The 21,768-nt window shown below is 41.3% G+C and overlaps 1 protein-coding gene across 1 annotated transcript in view; it reads right to left on the reverse strand.

Moving 5' to 3' along the window:
• LOC110523189 (ras-related protein Rab-3C) overlaps positions 1 to 21,768 on the reverse strand; it is a 63,967-nt gene that overhangs the window by 20,394 nt on the left and 21,805 nt on the right. The window contains exon 3 of the mRNA XM_021601665.3: positions 11,569 to 11,687. Coding sequence (XP_021457340.1) covers positions 11,569 to 11,687 — 119 coding nt within the window. The remainder of the gene's footprint in view (positions 1 to 11,568; positions 11,688 to 21,768) is intronic.

Consider the following 21,768-nt stretch of genomic DNA (forward strand, 5'->3'; position numbering starts at 1 on the left):
TGAATTTGGGTTGAATAACATTGATAGTAAGGTTTTTATTTTACCGTGTTATTAGAATTCTAATGTTAAAGGACATCAATACATATGGCTTTCTGGATGATACAGTACAAATGACTTGATTATGTTTTAGTATGTTTATAACTATGCAAATGGACTAGCAGTAGGGACTAATGTGTTATGAATTAGATAGAATGATTCATTGTGCAAAATGTATTTGTAGCCGGAGGCTAAGTCCATACGGGGACAGAATGTTTGCATAAGTGTGTGCCAAATGATAGGTGACCATTGCTGTACATTCCTACCCCAGGGTGAGGGTAACTTTTAGTTGAACATCTGAAAGAGCTCAGCGGTGATTGGAATCCGTTTGGATGGGTTCAGTCATTATTTGGTGTTATGGGAGCTACAATATTTCATTGGTTGATTTATGGCTTAGTCCTTTTTTTTACAATAATTCTGATTATAACTTGTGTTAAAAAATTGTGCAGCAAAGCCATGGAGACTATTCTTGCCATGCCATTTCTGACCGCTGAAGGAGACGCCTCAGAACCCTATTTACCTGATTTATTTCCTATTCCTGATTACATGTCTGATGAAGACTATGATAATCCATAACACCGAGGTAAAAATATTGAGTTAATGGTGCAGCGTGTCCATAGGCCATGCTCACTGCGGGGGTTATGTAAATGGTGCTCCCAAGGTAGAGGTAAGGGCCTACCGTCATGGTGACCCTGTGGCAATATGGACAGTCTCAAAGAAGTTATTGCCTTGTGTGTGGTGATAAAGTATGTACTGATGTTTGAATTCATATGTTCCTTTCCCCTTTCTGAGAATGAATTGCATTATATGAAGGGTTGAAACTCAATGACATTGGAGGTAATTTACAATTGTAATGTAAGAAAGTATTTTCTTTTCCCTCATGTTAATGCTTGTTTAATGGAAATACTGGTAAGTAATGTTCTATTATGTTGAGACTTAGTCTCAAAAGGGAGGAAATGTTGTGGAAAATTACATAATTAGTCATGCTATGTTTTACTGCTTAAAGAATAGTCTCTTGTTATATGCTAGTGTTTTTTCTAACCTGATACAAACGTGTCTTGGTGTGACATAGTCATAAGACTAGGCTTACAGCTAAGAGACGTTTGGGTGCAACCACAGCATGTGAAATCCTGTGGGTTTACTATCAACAGAAAGTCACATGTATGGAACCTTGCAGAAAGGAGTACAATATAGTGTTGTTGTGAATGCAGTTAGATGGTTGAGCCCTCAGGCTATCAACCTTGTGCTATCTTGAGTTTACACAGACAATGCATTACCTTTTACACACTATCTGCTGACTGCCACATATACAGAAAGGGGTTGTATGTATTTTCTCTATAAAAGCATTGAACTGTCACGGTTCGTGGAGTTTTTCAACTATGCACTGTTGAGTGGGTAGTTGATTCTCCATTTTTGCAAATCTTCTGATAAAGTGTTGTTTGAAAGAATCTGCAGTTTCTCTTCCCTTTGATTAGCTATTCCACGACAGTACGTTATACAACAATAGCAATAGACAAACAACAACACTAAGTCAATAACAAATTTGAAAGACTACAATATATACAATAAGTGTATATACAATTGTATTGTTTACCTCAGTCAACACCTGCGGCACCCATCCATACTCTGTGGAGGCCTGGATGCTGCTGTTGTGTGCAAAGATAATTACCATCAGGTTGTTCTCCCAACCTTCCTGGTACCAATCAAGGGACTTTCCCATGGCAGTTTTGAGGGTCTGGTTGGTCCATTCACCAAACCTGGAGGAGGGGGTTAGGAAAGCGATATCTATTGACAATGAAAGATATTGAAATATGTCTGATTATGTACCATGGAAAAACAAAAACAAATTGTAAAAAAAATAAAAATAGAACAAACCATTGGTGACCGAATATAACCTATAACATCCGTACCTTGTTCCAGTGTTCATGACCTCGGTCACTCAAGATGACCTCAGGAGAAGCGTTGGTGTTGAAGATGTCCAACATCGCCTTGGAGGTGGCCTCACCAGTCTCGTCCTTGATGGGTATCATACAAAACTAAAATACATTTTTGGTTCCAAGTGCCCTTTTTGATAAGTTACAGAAGGGAATTTATAGTTAAGCTCTTCCTTTACTGACCTTAATGGGTATTGCCTTCAGCCACTTGGTAAAGTGATCGGTCACCGTCAGACACCAGCTGTTGCCATTCCTGGATTTTGTGAAGGGTCCGATGAGGTCCACCCCTAACATTTAAAGTGTTAGTGAGAAGATTACTTTATTCTTACCTGTATCTGTGTCATACAGTATGCATATTTTCACATTTGTATGGATACTGAAAACACACATTCAATAATATTGAACTCCGCTTTGATCAAAGGAAGCAACCATTACATAACAACTTATCAAGGCAAAATTTGAATTGGGATACTTAACGATCATGTGCCATGGTGAAACAACTTTTATGGGCTTCAACTCTGGCACCACAAACTCTGTCTTCTCAAATTTCTGGCAGGCTAGACAGGGTTCTGACCTTGAAGCAAAAAGGGACCAATTGAAACATTGTGTGCTCTTTGATATGACATTCATTGAAATCCTAATCATTTCAGATATAATAGAATACGATTGATAAACAAAAGGTTATTTCACTTACCCATCTGTCCACCTCCTTGACAATTCCCCATCAGAAGAAGTGTAGGTTGATTTTGGCAATTGTGTGCTGCACTCTGAAAGGGCCAGCATGCATCTGGGCCAGCACAGCCTCCTTCTCCTCCTTAGTAAAAATCCCCCTACTGTGTAGCTTGCCATCCTTCCCCCGTAGGTACATATAATTGCCTAACAAGTTGGAAGAGTTGTTGAAATACTCAAGTCTAAGTACATTTGTACGGCTGTCTTTCTGTTTTTGTTTCACTCTTTCTGTCTGTCTTCCACTCTCTTCCTACCTCTCTCTCCCTCTCTCGCTCTGTCTAGTGAAGCCACCTAGTTAAGAGAATTTGGAATTACCATAATTGCTACACCTATCCATTTGATTGATCAGGATTAACTTATAGCTAGATACCTCAATATGACAGACATGTATAGATGGCAACATGTAGATAACTAACTAGCTAGATGGAAAATAGTTGTTGAAGAATGGTTGTACATGCTGTACATCCATCCAGTTATCTAATAGAAGTTAACTGCTTAACGTTACCCTGAATTGTGAATTTCTCTGAATGTTGCACCTCTTGTCGAAATCAGGGGTTCCTTCATAGTACTTTGCCTGGTTGGAAAGATAAATTAAAATCTCCTCGAGGGATGCCATTGAAGTGCAAGCTACATTCAAACACAAAGCTACAATAACAGTCACAATAGTTAGCTAGCTAAGTTAGCTAAATAAAACTATCTGGCTAGCTAGCTGGCTACCTAGCCAGCTACTGTAACTGGCTAGCTGACTAGGCAGGCTGAGGTAAATAAGTAGAGTAGCTAGCAGCGTTAATCTAAAAACGGCTTAAATTATTTCTTCCTATTTAACAATATTTTCTTATATGGTAAAGAAAGAGTGTTCTCTTTCCATTTTTGTTGGTCCTCTGAGGCAGCAGATGGTCAGCAGGTTGTCACTGTCAAAAACACCATCCTTGGAGAGCAATTCTGAGGTAATAATTTTGCGCGGACTGAGTGAGCGCTTATGAGGTGAAATACAGTGCCTTGCGAAAGTATTCGGCCCCCTTGAACTTTGCGACCTTTTGCCACATTTCAGGCTTCAAACATAAAGATATAAAACTGTATTTTTTTGTGAAGAATCAACAACAAGTGGGACACAATCATGAAGTGGAACGACATTTATTGGATATTTCAAACTTTTTTAACATATCAAAAACAGAAAAATTGGGCGTGCAAAATTATTCAGCCCCCTTAAGTTAATCCTTTGTAGCGCCACCTTTTGCTGCGATTACAGCTGTAAGTCGCTTGGGGGTATGTCTCTATCAGTTTTGCACATCGAGAGACTGAAATGTTTTCCCATTCCTCCTTGCAAAACAGCTCGAGCTCAGTGAGGTTGGATGGAGAACATTTGTCAACAGCAGTTTTCAGTTCTTTCCACAGATTCTCGATTGGATTCAGGTCTGGACTTTGACTTGGCCATTCTAACACCTGGATATGTTTATTTTTGAACCATTCCATTGTAGATTTTGCTTTATGTTTTGGATCATTGTCTTGTTGGAAGACAAATCTTCGTCCCAGTCTCAGGTCTTTTGCAGACTCCATCAGGTTTTCTTCCAGAATGGTCCTGTATTTGGCTTCATCCATCTTCCCATCAATTTTAACCATCTTCCCTGTCCCTGCTGAAGAAAAGCAGGCCCAAACCATGATGCTGCCACCACCATGTTTGACAGTGGGGATGGTGTGTTCAGGGTGATGAGCTGTGTTGCTTTTACGCCAAACATAACGTTTTGCATTGTTGCCAAAAAGTTACATTTTGGTTTCATCTGACCAGAGCACCTTCTTCCACATGTTTGGTGTGTCTCCCAGGTGGCTTGTGGCAAACTTTAAATGACACTTTTTATGGATATCTTTAAGAAATGGCTTTCTTCTTGCCACTCTTCCATAAAGGCCAGATTTGTGCAATATACGACTGATTGTTGTCCTATGGACAGAGCCTCCCACCTCAGCTGTAGATCTCTGCAGTTCATCCAGAGTGATCATGGGCCTCTTGGCTACATCTCTGATCAGTCTTCTCCTTGTATGAGCTGAAAGTTTAGAGGGACGGCCAGGTCTTGGTGCAGTGGTCTGATACTCCTTCCATTTCAATATTATCGCTTGCACAGTGCTCCTTGGGATGTTTAAAGCTTGGGAAATCTTTTTGTATCCAAATCCGGCTTTAAACTTCTTCACAACAGTATCTCGGACCTGCCTGGTGTGTTCCTTGTTCTTCACGATGCTCTCTGCGCTTTTAACGGACCTCTGAGACTATCACAGTGCAGGTGCATTTATACGGAGACTTGATTACACACAGGTGGATTGTATTTATCATCATTAGTCATTTAGGTCAACATTGGATCATTCAGAGATCCTCACTGAACTTCTGGAGAGAGTTTGCTGCACTGAAAGTAAAGGGGCTGAATAATTTTGCACGCCCAATTTTTCAGTTTTTGATTTGTTAAAAAAGTTTGAAATATCCAATAAATGTCGTTCCACTTCATGATTGTGTCCCACTTGTTGTTGATTCTCCACAAAAAAATACAGTTTTATATCTTTATGTTTGAAGCCTGAAATGTGGCAAAAGGTCGCAAAGTTCAAGTGGGCCGAATACTTTCGCAAGGCACTGTAGAACTAGAACTGCCCGCGTCCAACTTCCTTCGCGACCGCTATGAGGAAAAATACAGCCAAGCAACCAGCATAGCACTGGACACTTTAGTTCATTACGTAATCTGGTAAGAATTTTGCAAGTTCTAGCAACAGCGCTAGCAACAGAAGCTAGAACTCATTGAATCCCATTGTGACGCAGGGGGAAGAGGGGGTGTGGGGGGGGACTTTTTGGCATTGGGACACTATTTGGCATGACAGGGTCCTAAGCAAGACACCTTTTACCATGATTTATGCCATGCTAATGATAACTGAGTGAGAGTGACTAACAAAGTCAATGGGGGTCCCCGGGCGGTATTGGGCTATGATAACCAGCTAGACTAACTTACCAATCAAAAAATGTTAGCTGACATTGCTAATTGAGTACCTGTCAGTGACTGACAGATCAAGAGAAAAACTGCTGATACACAACCAAATTTCAAACATCCACCTCATATATTCTTTCTATTACTCTATTTCTCAACAGTAAGTTGAGACACCGACTGAGTTACTGAAATTATTATTTTACTTGTCGGGCCCCCTAGCGACCGCTTATGTCGCTTATGCCTGGAGCCGGCTCTGCAAGTCAATAATACTGATATTAGCATGTCCAAATCATCCTAAAGTATCCAATATTGATTGTGTGATGACGTCTCTTATAGATGACATCATTGAGATGTCCAAATCATCTACATGTCATTTAGTAATTTGAGTGAACTATCCCTTTAAAACACAATGTCACTACACAGTGGGAATTTATCTTCTATACGCATCTAATATGACATCCACATTGAGTCATCACTACGTGGCGACGATGCTGGCATTAAGTGTTCTTGTGTGACAGTTGAACACTCAGATGCCTCCGTTCTCCAACTCTCATTATGAAGGGAGTTCAGGGAGGATTCTCTTAAAAGTACTTCCTGGGGCAGTGGATTTGGTGTACTGAAATAGTTGTGTCATAACACAGTTGGGTTTAGAACTTCACATGACAGGCTGTGTCGGATTCTCTCCCCTCACCCCTTCAATGGCTACAGTTAGCCATATTACAGTTGGAGAGATTTGAGAGGCTTACAGTTGGAGAGATTTGAAAGCATCAAGTAAGAGACAACTAATAAGGCAAAACAGTGAACAATTTGCATTTTCTACCCAGCTTAGCATGTGGGCTATGACTGAGGTTGAATTAGCCAAAAAATGGTTGAGAGAAATCTCTCATGCGTCTGCACACTCTCTCCTTTTCTCTCTCAATATCTTGCTTTTCCCAAGCGCGCTCTCTCTCCCTTCTTATATCTCCCTTCTTCCCTCTCTCCGTTGCTCTCACACTCCCCACTAAGCCTAGCCCCAAATCATGAGTATCCCTTTTGAATACCATTCAGCATACTGTTATTCATACTGCTGGCTGTAGCTGAGCAGGGGTTAGGCCTGGTTCAATCCTTGGAAACCATGTGAGTGGATTTTCTAACCAGTCATCTTGGATTGGTCATTGAGCACTATGGGGAAATACAAAACTATTATTGTAAACTCTACACTACATCCCTCTGGGAGTGGAGAGACTTGGGTCTTGCTGAGTGTCTCAGAGTAGGAGTGCTGATCTAGGATCAGTTTTCCTTTTTAGATCATAATAAATTTGATAACATGGTCAGAGGGGATCTGTTCTTAGATCAGCATTCCTACTCTGAGACGCTTTATGAATAAGGGCCCTGGTCTGGATGTGGCATCATGTCAGTGCACCTCAGCTGTGCCCATTTTTAATCCAATGACCCGGATAATAACCCCTACGTGGTTACCGTGGTTACACCCAAGGGTTAAATGGAAGGGGATGAGAGTTCTGTCCCCTGGGAGTCAGCATTCAGGGGGAATTGTGCAGAAATCTCTGTTAAGAAAACATCAGATATCTCTGTTAAGAAAACATCAGATATTTCTGTTAAGAAAACATCAGATAGCTCTGTTAAGAGATATCAGATATCTCTGTTAAGAAAACATCAGATACCTCTGTTAAGAAAACATCAGATACCTCTGTTAAGAAAACATCAGATAGCTCTGTTAAGAAAACATCCGATATCGCTGTTAAGAAAACATCAGATATCTCTGTTAAGAAAACATCAGATACCTCTGTTAAGAAAACATCAGATACCTCTGTTAAGAAAACATCAGATATCTCTGTTAAGAAAACATCCGATATCTCTGTTAAGAAAACATCCGATATCTCTGTTAAGAAAACATCCGATATCTCTGTTAAGAAAAGATCAGATATCTCTGTTAAGAAAACATCAGATATCTCTGTTAAGAGATATCAGATATATCTGTTAAGAAAACATCAGATATCTCTGTTAAGAAAACATCCGATATCTCTGTTAAGAAAACATCCGATATCTCTGTTAAGAAAATATCAGATATCTCTGTTAAGAGATATCAGATATATCTGTTAAGAAAACATCAGATATCTCTGTTAAGAAAACATCCGATATCTCTGTTAAGAAAACATCCGATATCTCTGTTAAGAAAACATCCGATATCTCTGTTAAGAAAAGATCAGATATCTCTGTTAAGAAAACATCCGATATCTCTGTTAAGAAAAGATCAGATATCTCTGTTAAGAAAACATCAGATATCTCTGTTAAGAAAACATCCGATATCTCTGTTAAGAGACATCAGATATCTCTGTTAATAATCTCTCCAAAGTGAAACATAAAACTAGGTTTCTGGCAAAAAAACTCTAAATATCTGGATAAGAATGCATTGGTGGCATTGGCAGGGATTCTTGTTCAGTGCCACTTCGACTATGTGTACTCTTCCTGGTACAATAAGTCCCCAAGATAATGAAAAACAAACTGCAGACATCTCAGAACTAATTAGTCAGGTTTATTCTTAAACTTCCAGAACGTACTCATAATGACCATTCTCATTTTGAAAGCCTCAGATGGCTCAAAGTGGAGGAGAGAATCTCTCAGATTAGATTGTGTCCTGTTCATCAACTTGTCCACAGTATGATCCCCGGGAACCTACAGTGCTCTCTGATAGTATTCAGACCTCTTGAATTTTTCCACATTTTGTTACGTTACAGCCTTATTCTAAAATTGATTAAAACACCCGCCCCCCCTCATCAATCTACACATAATATATTCAGACCCTTTGCTATGAAACTTGAAATTGAGCTCAGGTGCATCCTGTTTCAATTGATCATCCATGAGATGTTTCTACAACTTGGTTGGAGTCCACCTGTGGTAAATTCAATTGATTGGACATGATTTGGAAAAACCTGTCTAAATAAGGTCCCACAGTTGACTGTGCATGTCAGAGCAAAAACCAAGCCACGGGGTCGAAGGAATTGTCAGTAGAGCTCCGAGACAGGATTATGTCGAGGTACAGATCTGTGGAAGGGTACAAAAAAATGTCTGCAGCATTGAAGGTCCCCAAGAACACATTGGCCACATTCATTCTTAAATGGTAGTTTGGAACCACCAAGACTATTCCTAGAACTGGCCGCCCGGCCAAACTGAGCAATCGGGGGGAGAAAGGCTTTGGTCAGGGAGTTACCAAGAACCCAATGATCACTCTGACAGATCTCCAGAGTTCCTCTGTGGAGATGGGAAAACCTTCCAGAAGGACAATCATCTCTGCAGCACTCCACCAATCAGGACTTTATGGTAGAGTGGCCAGACTAATGCCACTCCTCAGTAAAAGGCACATGACAGCACACTTGGTATTTGCCAAAAGGCACCTAAAGACTCTCAGACCATGATAAACAATATTCACTGGTCTGATTAAACCAATATTGAACTCTTTGGCCTGAATGCCATAGCGTCACCTCTAGAGGAAACCTGGCACCATCCCTACGGTGAAGCATGGTGGTGGCAGCATCATGCTGTGGAGATGTTTTTCAGTGGCAGGGACTGGGAGACTAGGCAGGAACTAGGGAAAGATGAACAGTGCAAAGTACAGAAAGATCCTTGATGAAAACCTGCTCCAGAATGCTCAAAACCTCAGACTGGGGCAAAGGTTCACCGTCTAACAGGACAAAAGCCAAAACAATGCAGGAGTGGCTTCAGGACTAGTCTCTGAATGTCCTTCAGTGTCCCAGCCAGAACCTTTACCTGAAAATAGCTGTGCAGCAACGCTCCCCATCCAACCTGACAGAGCTTGACAGGATCTGCATAGAAGAACGGGAGAAACAGGTGTGCCAAGCTTGTAGCGTCATACCCAAGAAGACTTGAGGCTGTAACTGCTGCCAAAGGTGCTTCAACAAAGTACTGAGTAAAGGGTCTGAATAACTATCTTCATTATGGGGTATTGTGTGTAGATTGATGAGTAAAAAAAACTTTTGAAACTATTTTAGAATAAGGCTGTAACAAAATGTGGAAAAAGTTAAGGGGCTGAATACTTTCCAAGAGCACTGCAAATAAACACTATGACATAGTTTGTCCATTAGCCTTGCTATGTAAAGACTGTTGTTCATGAATCATGGATTATATATCATAATATAATTAAGCAATAAGGCACTGAGGGGGTGTGGCCAATATAGCACGGCTAATAGCTGTTCTTATGCACGACGCATCGCAGATTGCCTTGAAAGAGCCCTTAGTCGTAGTATATTGGCCATATACCACAAACCTCCGAGGTGCCTTATTGCTATTATAAACTGGTTACCAACGTAACAGTAAATGTTTTGTCATGCCTTTGATATACCACGGCTATCAGCCAATCATCATTCAGGGCCGGAACCACAGTTTATAATAATAAGTAATATAAATGGTTAATACATTCTCATATGCATTGTGTCTATCAAGCATCTAATAATGCTTGTATCAGCTGTTTATAATCACACCAAATAAAGTGTCACCCAGTTAGTCTATAAGCGGGCTTTCAGTGTAACAGGTTGGTCCATTAACTGACCACAGGCAGCTGTGCTGCTCTAGACCAAACTAGACCACAGTACGGTGTACATTTTAGGACCCCCTCAGCCTCAAGTCTCACACCGGTCTCAGATTTCAGTCCTGTACTGAAGAAGCAGAGTGTATGTGAGGAGGGCTATAATCATTAGATTGAAATATTAAGCCGCTCCTCTGGACTGCCGTTTGCTTCTGTTCTGTCCCTTTTTCCTCCCTTTTTGTTGTTGTTTAAATATCATCCAGTTTAGTGATGCAAGCATATAGACCCATTGAGAAAGAGCAAACCTTTCCCTTGGTCTTCCTACAGTGCAGTAGTAACCTCTGAGGAATTATAACCGGTTGTGATAAAATAGGCCTATGGGTAAGCTTGCATGAAGTACCTTATGCATCTTCTGTGTTGTGTTATGATAATATTGAATTAGTTAAAACGGAAGTGCTGTTCATGGAACATTTAACACATTTGACATAGTTAGCTGGTTGTCTTGGTTGAGAGCTTGCTATGTTGGCTACTAGCTAATGCTGGAGGGTTGTGGTTTGTGGTTTACATCGCGTTGTTCCATTTTAAAATGAATAACAGCTAAATAACATTACCTTACATCAAATGAGCTATCTAATATAAGCAAATTAGCTAGCCAATATTAGCTGCTTAGCATAGCCTACTGTTCTAGCTAGATAGCTACCAGAAAGCTAGCTATGCCAACTTCTCAACCAAGACATAGCAAATGAGCTAACCACCTTTTTACTAGCTTATGATTTGTGAAACCACAATATAGGCCTTCTAAAGACATTCTGAAGACTCCATTAAGACTTTATAAGCTAAAATGTTTGACTGAAGTGCGACTGAGAATAGTTAGGCTATAATGCATATTCAACCATTCAACTCTACTTTAGTCAGTGTTCACCACACATTGTGTAACCATTCTCTCTCTGTAAACACAGACTGTGTGTTGTAAGGACATCTCCCCTGCTGTTGGAACTATACTATGCGACTGTAGCAGCTATCGATCCACACTATGCTTCAGGGTCCCAATGTGAGGGAAGAATATGGAGTTTCATGCCATGCACTGCTACCCATTGTTTCCACTTGAGCCTCAGTGCACAAAACGGTTGCCTTCGGCCACTGAGGTGGAAGCCATGTTCAGCCAAGCTAACCAATGACTCATCACACCGTTTATTGGAATTTCTTCCGTTGTTTGCCTTTTAAACAGGGTGTACTGTATTTGACAGGATGTACAACACCCTATTATGGATACAAAGGGTTAGAGGGAGGTGAAAACAAAAAGAAAAGACATCCAACTGCCATGACACACCTGGTGAAGAAAACAGACAGAAGTAAATAGTTGACTCACCAGTCCTGCACACAACCGAAGGACTCCTCGTTGGTGATGTCATACATCAGGATGAAGCCCATAGCTCCTCTGTAGTATGCTGTGGTAATGGTCCGGTATCGCTCCTGACCCGCTGTGTCCTACAGACAGAGATGGATATACATCTTTCAGATAAAACTGTCAGTTTCAACATAGACAGCCAGACAGTCTAGTTAACTGGAGTAAAGATAGGCAGACATGCACACAAGCACCCCGACAGACAGACAGACAGACAGACGAGACAGGGCCTCTCGGGCGATATCACTCCTTGACGACCTAATTGTTAAGCATGGTGAATCAACACAATCTGTGAATTTGTAATATAAAGGAGCAGTGGTAGAGAATAGGTGACCATCCTAAACAAGTGGTACGAACAACCTCGCTAACTGTCTGAATGCACCTTATTATCATCAATAATCCATTGAGAGATTGAACGCCACATAATTCAGACCAGAGATACAGCACTGCCTGATTCACATCTACAGCTCAGAGTAAAAAACAATCACTTCATCACCGACAGTCAGCTGCTCTTGCACTTTGCTTAATGACTACCGTACGCACCGATAACAACCTCAGCCTTTAATTGAGCAACAGAGAGAGAAAGAGAGAGAAAAAGGGCCACTTCCTGTGCAGTGTATAGGATGCGTCCCAAATGGCAGCCTATTCCCAACAATGCAGTAGTATCTAACAATTCACAACAGTACACACAAATCTAAAAGTAAAAGAATGACGGCGTGGAAATGACTAAAATACAGTAGAATAGAATATATAAGTTTGAAATGACTAAAATACAGTAGAATAGAATATATAAGTATGAAATGACTAAAATACAGTAGAATAGAATATATAAGTATGAAATGACTAAAATACAGTAGAATATAATATATAAGTATGAAATGACTAAAATACAGTAGAATAGAATATATAAGTATGAAATGACTAAAATACAGTAGAATAGAATATATAAGTATGAAATGAGTAAAGCAAATAGCTATAGCCCAGTCCAGTGTTTCCACAATCACTATCACTATCACACCCGGACTGCTGGGTTTGCTTCCATGCTTCCGTGCCTCTGTTGCCATGGTAACTGGGCATCTGGGAAGTGGTGGTTGGGCGGCCGGAGGAGAGGGGAGGTGGACAAGGGTGACAACAGAGGAGAGGAGGGCAGGGGTGGACGTGGGGTCCTTGCTATCCGGGTTCCTTGGGAACATCCCCACCCCATTGAAGTAAACATTTAAAATAGTTAAGGATCGGGTTAAGGTTAGGGTAAGGATCAGGGTTCATTTTAGGGTTGGGGTAGGGACATCCCAAGGTTCCCAGATGGCTGGATTACAGGCGTTGGGAGACCAATAGGAGCACATCACTGTCTGAGGCAACTACAGACCACGTCCATCAACATTGAGAACAGTGGGGAGAGGTGGGGTTCTACTAAACATAAGCTTCACAATAGGTTATTTGCTAATGTTAATCACTTAGGACTTTTTACGTGTAGGAGAGACACTGTGGACTGGCTGGAATTCAGGGCAACCTCCATGTGAATCATGCTAAATCTAAAAAGCCATTTGTGTGTTCTAACTCTGCATGTCTGCTAAGTTGAGGCCTATACTAGCTACAACCCAAATATACACTGGATCTTAAAGTTAATTCCTAAGCTTTCTGCCCCTCATAAGGACAAAGACTGTTCACGGAACTGGTATTTTTTCCTCTGTGACATTGGCAGACATACTGTGCAAGAGCAAAGTCAATTCAACCCGCAGGACCCTTATTCAGTTGAGAAAAGTACAGATTTCCCCCGTGGCATTCTCTTTCCTACAGTATCAAGTCACTCGAAAACTCCCCACTGAAGCAGAGTTAAAGGTCATAAATTGTTTTTATGTCTAAATACAGAATTCTAAAAGGGAATTTAAGCACATTTAGATACAAAAAAAAAATATGTGTGATCATTTTCTACTTCCAACTTTTCTGAGATGGCTCAATCAAACAACATATTTGGCTCAGTGTTAAATATGTTATTATTTTATACACCTTTATACAGCCTAAGCCTACAAACACTAATTTCCATACAATATGAACATGTCATTACGGTATTAACCATAAGCAATAGACTTCTATTGAGACGAGATTTCTCCCGTCTCAAACCCTCTCAATCCATCTTCTTCTCAACCCATCTCTCTCAAATCTGACATGTCATCGTTTCAATCCCAATTTACCTGCAACTAAAACAAACACAGCCACTGTTGCTAAGCACTCATTGGTGTTTTTATTGAAGTGTCCTCTCATCAAAAAAAATATATTGAGTGAAGCAGACAACACAAAACCCCGCAACGACGGGTTCAGACTGTGGCAGCGAGGATATGCTAGGCTAAACACACAGAGAGAGAGAGAGAGAGAGAGAGAGAGAGAGAGAGAGAGAGAGAGAGAGAGAGAGAGAGATGCACATGTACATGCACACACACTCAGTCATCATGCACATAAAGTGCATAAACAAGCACACTGTTAATCACTTGCCCTCATTTTACTCAAACTTGCATACAGACAGGCACACACACACACACAGTTTTGTATTGCCATCATCGTGGGGACCAAATAATCGATTCCCATCCTAAATCCTTTTTCCTTAACCCCTTACCCTAAATCTGACCCTAACCCTTAACCTGACCATAACCCCTAACCCTAAAACTATACCCTAACTCCTAACCTTAACCCTAAACCTCACTGTAATGCCTAACCCTAACCTTAATTGTAACCCTAAACCTAACATAGCATTTCTCCTCGTGTGGACCGGCAATTTTTCCTTGTTTAACTATCCTTGTTAGGACTTCTGGTACCCACAAGGATATTTAAACAAACACACACACAAGCACCCCCCCCCCCCCCCACACCCACAAATCCCAGACAAACCTCAACTAAGATGCAAGCAGACATGACCCCCTGCTCTGTCATAACTGAACCAACTCTTCAGACCTGGCTAGCTGTTCTACACTAAACGCCTGTGGCAAGTCTCAGGTCTGTGTTTGCACAAAGCACGCAACATGAAACAACATAACTGTCCCAATACACTGCTCTAATTACTGCAAACAGAGGAAGCCTGATATGACAGTAGAGTACAGTACTACAATCACACAGTGAGCCAGTCTGGAGAGTGGAAAATCAAGTCTGTCTGACAGGGAATATATGAGAGAGAGAGCTAGAGAGAGAGAATTTAAGGAAAGCTTTGATTATGTACAGACTCAGTGAGTATAGCTTTGCTATTGAGAATGGCCGCTGTAGGCAGACCTGACTCTCAAGAGAAGACAGGCTATGTGAACACTGCCCACAAAATGAAGTGGAAACTGAGCTGCACTTCTTAACCTCCTGCCAAATGTATGACCATATTAGAGACACATATTTCCCTCAGATTACACAGATCCACAAATGATTTGAAAACATATCCAACTTTGATAAACTCCCATTCTGTTTCTGTGGTTTTTGGGAAGGAAAGTACGTTTTGGGAAGCAGAGGTAGGATCTCTCTCTCTCGCCCCCACACTTCCCAACCAACCTCACCATCTCTCTCTCTCCCCGATTCCCAACCAACCTCACCATCTCTCTCTCGCCCCCACACTTCCCAACCAACCTCACCATCTCTCTCTCTCCCCCATTCCTAACCAACCTCACCATCTCTCTCTCTCTCCCCCATTCCCAACCAACCTCACCATCTCTCTCGCCCCCACACTTCCCAACCAACCTCACCATCTCTCTCTCTCCCCCATTCCCAACCAACCTCACCATCTCTCTCTCGCCCCCACACTTCCCAACCAACCTCACCATCTCTCTCTCTCCCCCCCACACTTCCCAACCAACCTCACTATCTCTCTCTCTCCCCCATTCCTAACCAACCTCCCCATTTCTCTCTCTTTCTCTCTCCCCCCCCCCCCTTCCCAGTCAACCCTCCCCCTTCCCATCTCTTGTTACATGCGTTGTGTTTTGTGGACATCACTGGACAGATGTCGCTCTCCGGTTTTGTGATTAAACAAAACCAATATTTGCCCTATATCGGTCTGCTAATACAGCACTAGTAAAGGCCCAGTGTGCTACTTTTGTGAAAAATTTTTCAGGGGGTGCTGCAGCACTTCCCGTGGCTATGCTTTCAAAAATAATTAACCAAGAAAGTTTGAATGGGGAAGAGAAAGAGCTATAATATTACTACAGACGTTAGATATGTAATTATTATGCAAGTATGTGCCAAATTCCTGTTTTTATATAAGATTTTATATATTATAAATAATACAAAACGTACAAATGACATCATCGTGCAAACATCACATCTGCCCAGACCCACTAGTCCCCACCCCTATCCCCAGCACCCTTATCACCTTCTGCCACATGACCTCAAACTGCACCATTTTGTTTCTCTCCGTAGCCAACGCTCTTTCAATTTCTTGATAACAAAGCATTTGACCTTTCCATTGTGTGAACAACGGAGGATTGGCTGATTTCCAGTTATTGAGAATATGTTTTTTAAGATAATTGATGAGACGAGTATTGTCCAGCCCATTGGGCATCTCACTGCACCCTCATACAGTATGTCATATCTTGAAATGTATAGACAGACAAACTAAAAGTACATTTACATTGTAATACTTCTGACATCCATCTTTCAAACTCTGCCTAGAATTTATAATTTTGTAAAATTCCCAGAAGGCATGAATTATGGAGTCATTGTTTTACACTTCAAACATGAATCTGCCATTGTGCTGTAGAATTTGTGAATTTTGTCTCTTGTATAAAAAATTCTATACAGTAATTTATACTGGATTAAGAGTACATTTTTGTTACCTGTAATCTCATTAGTTATGTTTCAACATTCCTTCCATCTTGTGCCAATATCAATTATTGTTTAATGTTGGTTCCAATAATAATAATAAAAATGTGTATAGGCTCTTTGCAAGGTTTTCTATAGTTTATATATCATATGAACATCCTTTGGTGACTCAAATAGGATTCCCTCAAGATTACTCTGATGTTCAAAAGGTTTCAAATTAACATTGTGTGATGTAAAACTTTTAAATTGGATGTATTTGAAAATACCTACATTGGTCAGTCCAAAATTGTTTTTTAAAGCTGTCATGGAAATAAATGTATTTCCTATTACCAAGTCATTTACAGTTTCTATGCCTTTAGTTCTCCATGTGGGCTAATTTATCGATGAATTCTAAAAAGCTATCCAAGGATTGTTCCATAAGGTTGTGTTTCTAGGGAGTGAAATTGGTTCTTGCAAAATATACGTTTCATTTTCTTCCATATTGTTATAGTGTTCTTAACTATTAAGTTGTTAATGTTCTTAGCTTTATACTTTAAAAATAGACATGAGCATGCGCATCTTCAATATGTACCCATTGTTCCTCTTTAGTGCATTTAATAACTAGCCCTATGTAGCAAGTAAAAGGGTAGGGAGTTGATACAATTCCAAGTCTGGAAAGTTAAAATCGATCAAATGTATTTATAAAGCCCTTTTTACATCAGCAGATGTCACAAAGTGCTTATACAGAAACCCAGCCTAAAACCCCAAACAGCAAGCAATGCAGATGTAGAAGCACGGTGGCTAGGAAAAAAATCCCTAGAAAGGCAGGAACCTAGGAAGAAACCTAGAGACGAACCAGGCTCTGGGGGGTGGCCAGTCCTCTTCTGGCTGTGCCGTGTGAAGATTATAAGAGTACATGACCATTTAAGGCTAGATTGTTCTTCAAAATGTTCAAACGATCCTAGATGACCAGCAGAGTCAAATAATAATCACAGTGGTTGTAGAGGGTCCAACAGGTCAGTACCTCAAGAGTAAATGTCACTTGGCTTTTCATAGCCGAGCATTCAGAGGTCGAAACAGCAGGTGCGGTAGAGAGAGTCGAAAACAGCAAGTCCGGTAAACAGGTCAGGGTTCCCTAGCCGCAGGCAGAACAGTTGAAACTGGAGCAGCAGCAAGACCAGGGGGACTGGGGGCAGCCAGGAGTCATATCAGGCAAGGTAGTCCGGAGGCATGATCCTAGGGCTTAGGTCCTCCGGGAGGGGAGGGGAGGGAGAGAGAGAGAATTAGAGGGAGCATACTTAGTCACACAGGACACCAGATAAGACAGGAGAATTACACCAGATACAACAGGCTGACCTTAACCCCCCGGCACATAGACTATTGCAGCATAGATACTGGAAGCTGAGACGGGGGTGGGTCAGGGGACACTGTGGCCCGTCCGACGATACCTCCGGACAGGGCCAACCAGACAGGATATAACCCCACCCACTTTGCCAAAGCACAGCCCCCACACCACTAGAGGGATATCCGCAGACCACCAACTTACTACCCTGAGACAAAGCTGAGTATAGCCCACGAAGATCTCCTTCACCGCACGAGCCCGAGGGGGGCGCAAAACCGGACAGGAAGATCACATCTGTGACTCAACCCACTCAAGTGATGCACCCCTTCTAGGGAGGGCATGGAGGAGCACTAGTAAAACCAGTGACTCAGCCCCTGTAATAGAGGCAGAGGCAGAGAATCCCAGTGGAGAGAGGGGAGCCGGCCAGGCAGAGACAGCAAGGGCAGTTTGTCGCTTCAGTGCCTTGCCATTCATCTTCACACCCCTGGGCCAGACTACACTCAATCATAAGAACAACTGAAGAGAGGAGTCTTCAGTACAGACATAAAGGTTGAGTCTGTGTCTCTCACTTGGATAGTCAGAACATTCCATAAAAATGGAGCTCTATAGGAATAAGCCCTGCCTCCAGCTGTTTGCTTAGAAATTCCAGGGACAGTAAGGAGGCCTGCGTCTTGTGACCGTAGCGTATGTGTAGGTTTAAAATCAGCCCTAGCGTTAACAGGAAGCCAATGTAGAGGCTAGCACTGGAGTGTGCTATGTTTTGGTTCTAGTCAGGATTCTAGCAGCCGTGTTTAGCACTAACTGAAGTTGATTTAGAGCTTTATCTGGGTAGCTGGAGAGTTGAGCATTGCAGTAGTCTAATCTAGAAGTGACAAAGCATGGATTAGATATTCTGCATCATTTTTGGACAAAATGTTTCAGATTTTTGCAATGTTACGAATATGGAAAAAAAACTCTCCTTGAAATATCCTTGATATGTTTGTCAAAAGAGAGATCAGGGTCCAGAGTAATGCCAAGGTCTTTCACAGTTTTATTTGAGACGACTGTACAACCACCAAAATGAACTGTCAGATCCAACAACTTGGGACCTAGAACTAGCATCTGTTTTGTCTGAGTTTAAAAGTTAAACATTTTCCGCCATCCACGTCCTTATGCCTGAAACACTTCCAGGGAAGGCAATTTTGGGGCTTCACCATGTTTTATCGAAATGTACAGCTGTGTGTCATCAGCATAGCAGTGAAAGTTGACATTGTGTTTCCGAATGACATCACCAAGAGGTAGAATATATATTGAAAACAATATCTTGAACCTTGAGGAACGACGAAACCTAGGATTGATTTGTCAGAGGTAAAACCATCCAGAGACAAACTGATATCTTTCTGACAGATAAGATCTAAACCAGGCAATAACTTGTCCATGTAGACCAATTAAGGTTTCTAATCTCTCTCTCAAAAAGAATGTGGTGATAGATGGTGTCAAAAGCAGCACTAAGGTCTAGGAGCACGAGGACAGATGCAGAGCCTCGGTCTGATGCCATTAAAAGGTAATTTACCACCTTCACAAGTGCAGTCTCAGTGCTATGATGGGGTCTAAAACCAGACTGAAGCATTTCATATACATTATTTGTCTTCAGGAAGGCAGTGAGTTGCTGCGCAACAGCTTTATTTTTTAATTGATAGGAATGGGAGATTAGATAGGCTGATAATTTTTTACATTTTCTGGGCTTTATTAGTGCCACTTTTAGTGAGTTTGGTACACATCCGGTGGATATGTTCAACATAGAAGGGCCAAGCACAGGAAGTAACTCTTTCAGTAGTTTAGTTGGAATAGGGTCTAGTATGAAGCTTGACGGTTTAGAGGCCATGACTATTTTCATGAATGTGTCAAACTCGAGCGTCTCTATTGATGCTAGGTCCTGGCAGTTCTGTGCAGACTCAGAACAACTTTGGAGAAATAAACAGATTCAAAGTGGAGTCCATCATTTGCTTTCTAATGATCATGATCTATTCATTGAAGACATTCATAAATTTATCACTGCTGAAGTGAAAGATGTAAATAAAATAAATGTTAATTGTCTCCTCAATTAGGTTGGAAAAATAGGATGATCGAGCAGCAGTGAGGGCTCTTTGATATTCCACAGTACTGTCTTTCCAAGCTAGTCGAAAAACTTTTCTGTATACCAGGGAGCAAATTTCTTGTGACAACACTTTTTTGTTATTAGGGATGTGACTACATCTAGAGTATTACACAAGGTTAAATGAAGGTTAAATTAAGATCCTCAGTTAGGTAGTTAACCTATTTTTGTACATCCATGGGTAGGTGGAGGGAGTATGGAAGGGCATCTAGGAATCTTTGGGTTGTCCGAGAATTTAAAGCATGGCTTTTGATGATCCTTGGCTGGGGCCTGGGCAGATTATTTGTTGCAATTGCAAACGTAATAAAATGGTGGTCCGATAGTCCAGGATTATGAGGAAAAACATTTATATACACAATATTTATTCCACGGGACAAAACACACAGTATGACTGTGGCAGTGAGTAGGTCCGGAGACATGTTGGACAAAAAACAATGAGTCGATGATGACTCCGAAAGCCTTTTGGAGTGGGTCTGTGGACTTTTCCATGTAAATACTAAAGTCACCAAAAATGTGATATTATCTGCCATGACTACAAGGTCCGATAGGAATTCAGGGAACTCAGTGAGGAACGCTGTATACTGTCCAGGAGGCCTGTAAACAGTAGCTACAGTTGAAGTCAGAAGTTTACATTCACCTGAGCCAAATACATTTAAACTCAGTTTTTAAAAACTCCTGACATGTAATCCTTGTAAAGATTCCCTGTCTTAGGTCAGTTAGGATCACCACTTTACTTTAAGAATGTGAAATGTCAGAATAATAGTAGAGAGAATGATTTATTTCAGCTTTTATTTCCTTCATCACATTCCCAGTGGGTCAGAAGTTTACATTCACTCAATTAGTATTTGGTAGCATTGCCTTTAAATTGTTTAACTTGGGTCTAACGTTTCAAGAAGCCTTCCACAAGCTTCCTACAATAATTTGGGTTAATTCTGGCCCATTCCTCCTGACAGAGCTGGTGTAACTGAGACAGGTTTGTAGGTCTCCTTGCTCGCACACACTTTTTCAGTTCTGCCCACAAATTTTCTGTGGGATTGAGGTCATGGCTTTGTGATAGCCACTCCAGTACCTTGACTTTGTTGTCCTTAAGCCATTTTGCCACAACTTTGGAAGTATGCTTGGGGTCATTGTGCATTTGGAAGACCCATTTGCGACCAAGCTATAACTTGCTGACTGATGTCTTGAGATGTTGCTTCAATATATGCACACAATTTTCCTTCCTTATGATTTCTTCTATTTTGTGAAGTGCACCAGTCCCTCCTGCCGCAAAGCACCCCCACAACATGATGCTGCCACCCCCGTGCTTCACGGTTGGGATGGTGTTCTTCGGCTTGCAAGCCTCCCCCTTTTCCTCCAAACATAACGATGGTCATTATGGCCAAACAGTTCTATTTTTGTTTCATCAGACCAGAGGACATTTCTCCATGTGCAGTTGCAAACCGTAGTCTGGCTTTTATATGGCGATTTTGGAGCAGTGGCTTCTTCCTTGCTGAGCGGCCTTTCAGGTTATGTCGATATAGGACTCGTTTTACTGTGGATATAGATCCTTTTGTACTTGTTTCCCCCAGCATCTTCACAAGGTGTTATGCTGTTGTTCTGGGATTTTTTGCACTTTTCGCACCAAAGAACGTTCATCTCTAGGAGACAGAACGCGTCGCCTTCCTGAGCGGTATGATGGCTGTGTGGACCCATGGTGTTTATACTTGCGTACTATTATTTGTACAGATGAACGTGGTACCTTCAGGCATTTGGAAATTGCTCCCAAGGATTAACCAGACTTGTGAGGGACTACAATTTTTTTTAGTCTTAGCTGATTTCTTTTGATTTTCCTGTGATGTCAAGCAAAGAGTCACTGAGTTTGAAGGTAGGCCTTGAAATACAGGTACACCTCCAATTGACTCAAATGATGTAAATTAGCCTATCA

Source organism: Oncorhynchus mykiss, chromosome 5 (assembly GCF_057628025.1).
Source record: "Oncorhynchus mykiss isolate SJ-2025 chromosome 5, ASM5762802v1, whole genome shotgun sequence".
Classification (NCBI taxonomy): domain Eukaryota; kingdom Metazoa; phylum Chordata; class Actinopteri; order Salmoniformes; family Salmonidae; genus Oncorhynchus; species Oncorhynchus mykiss.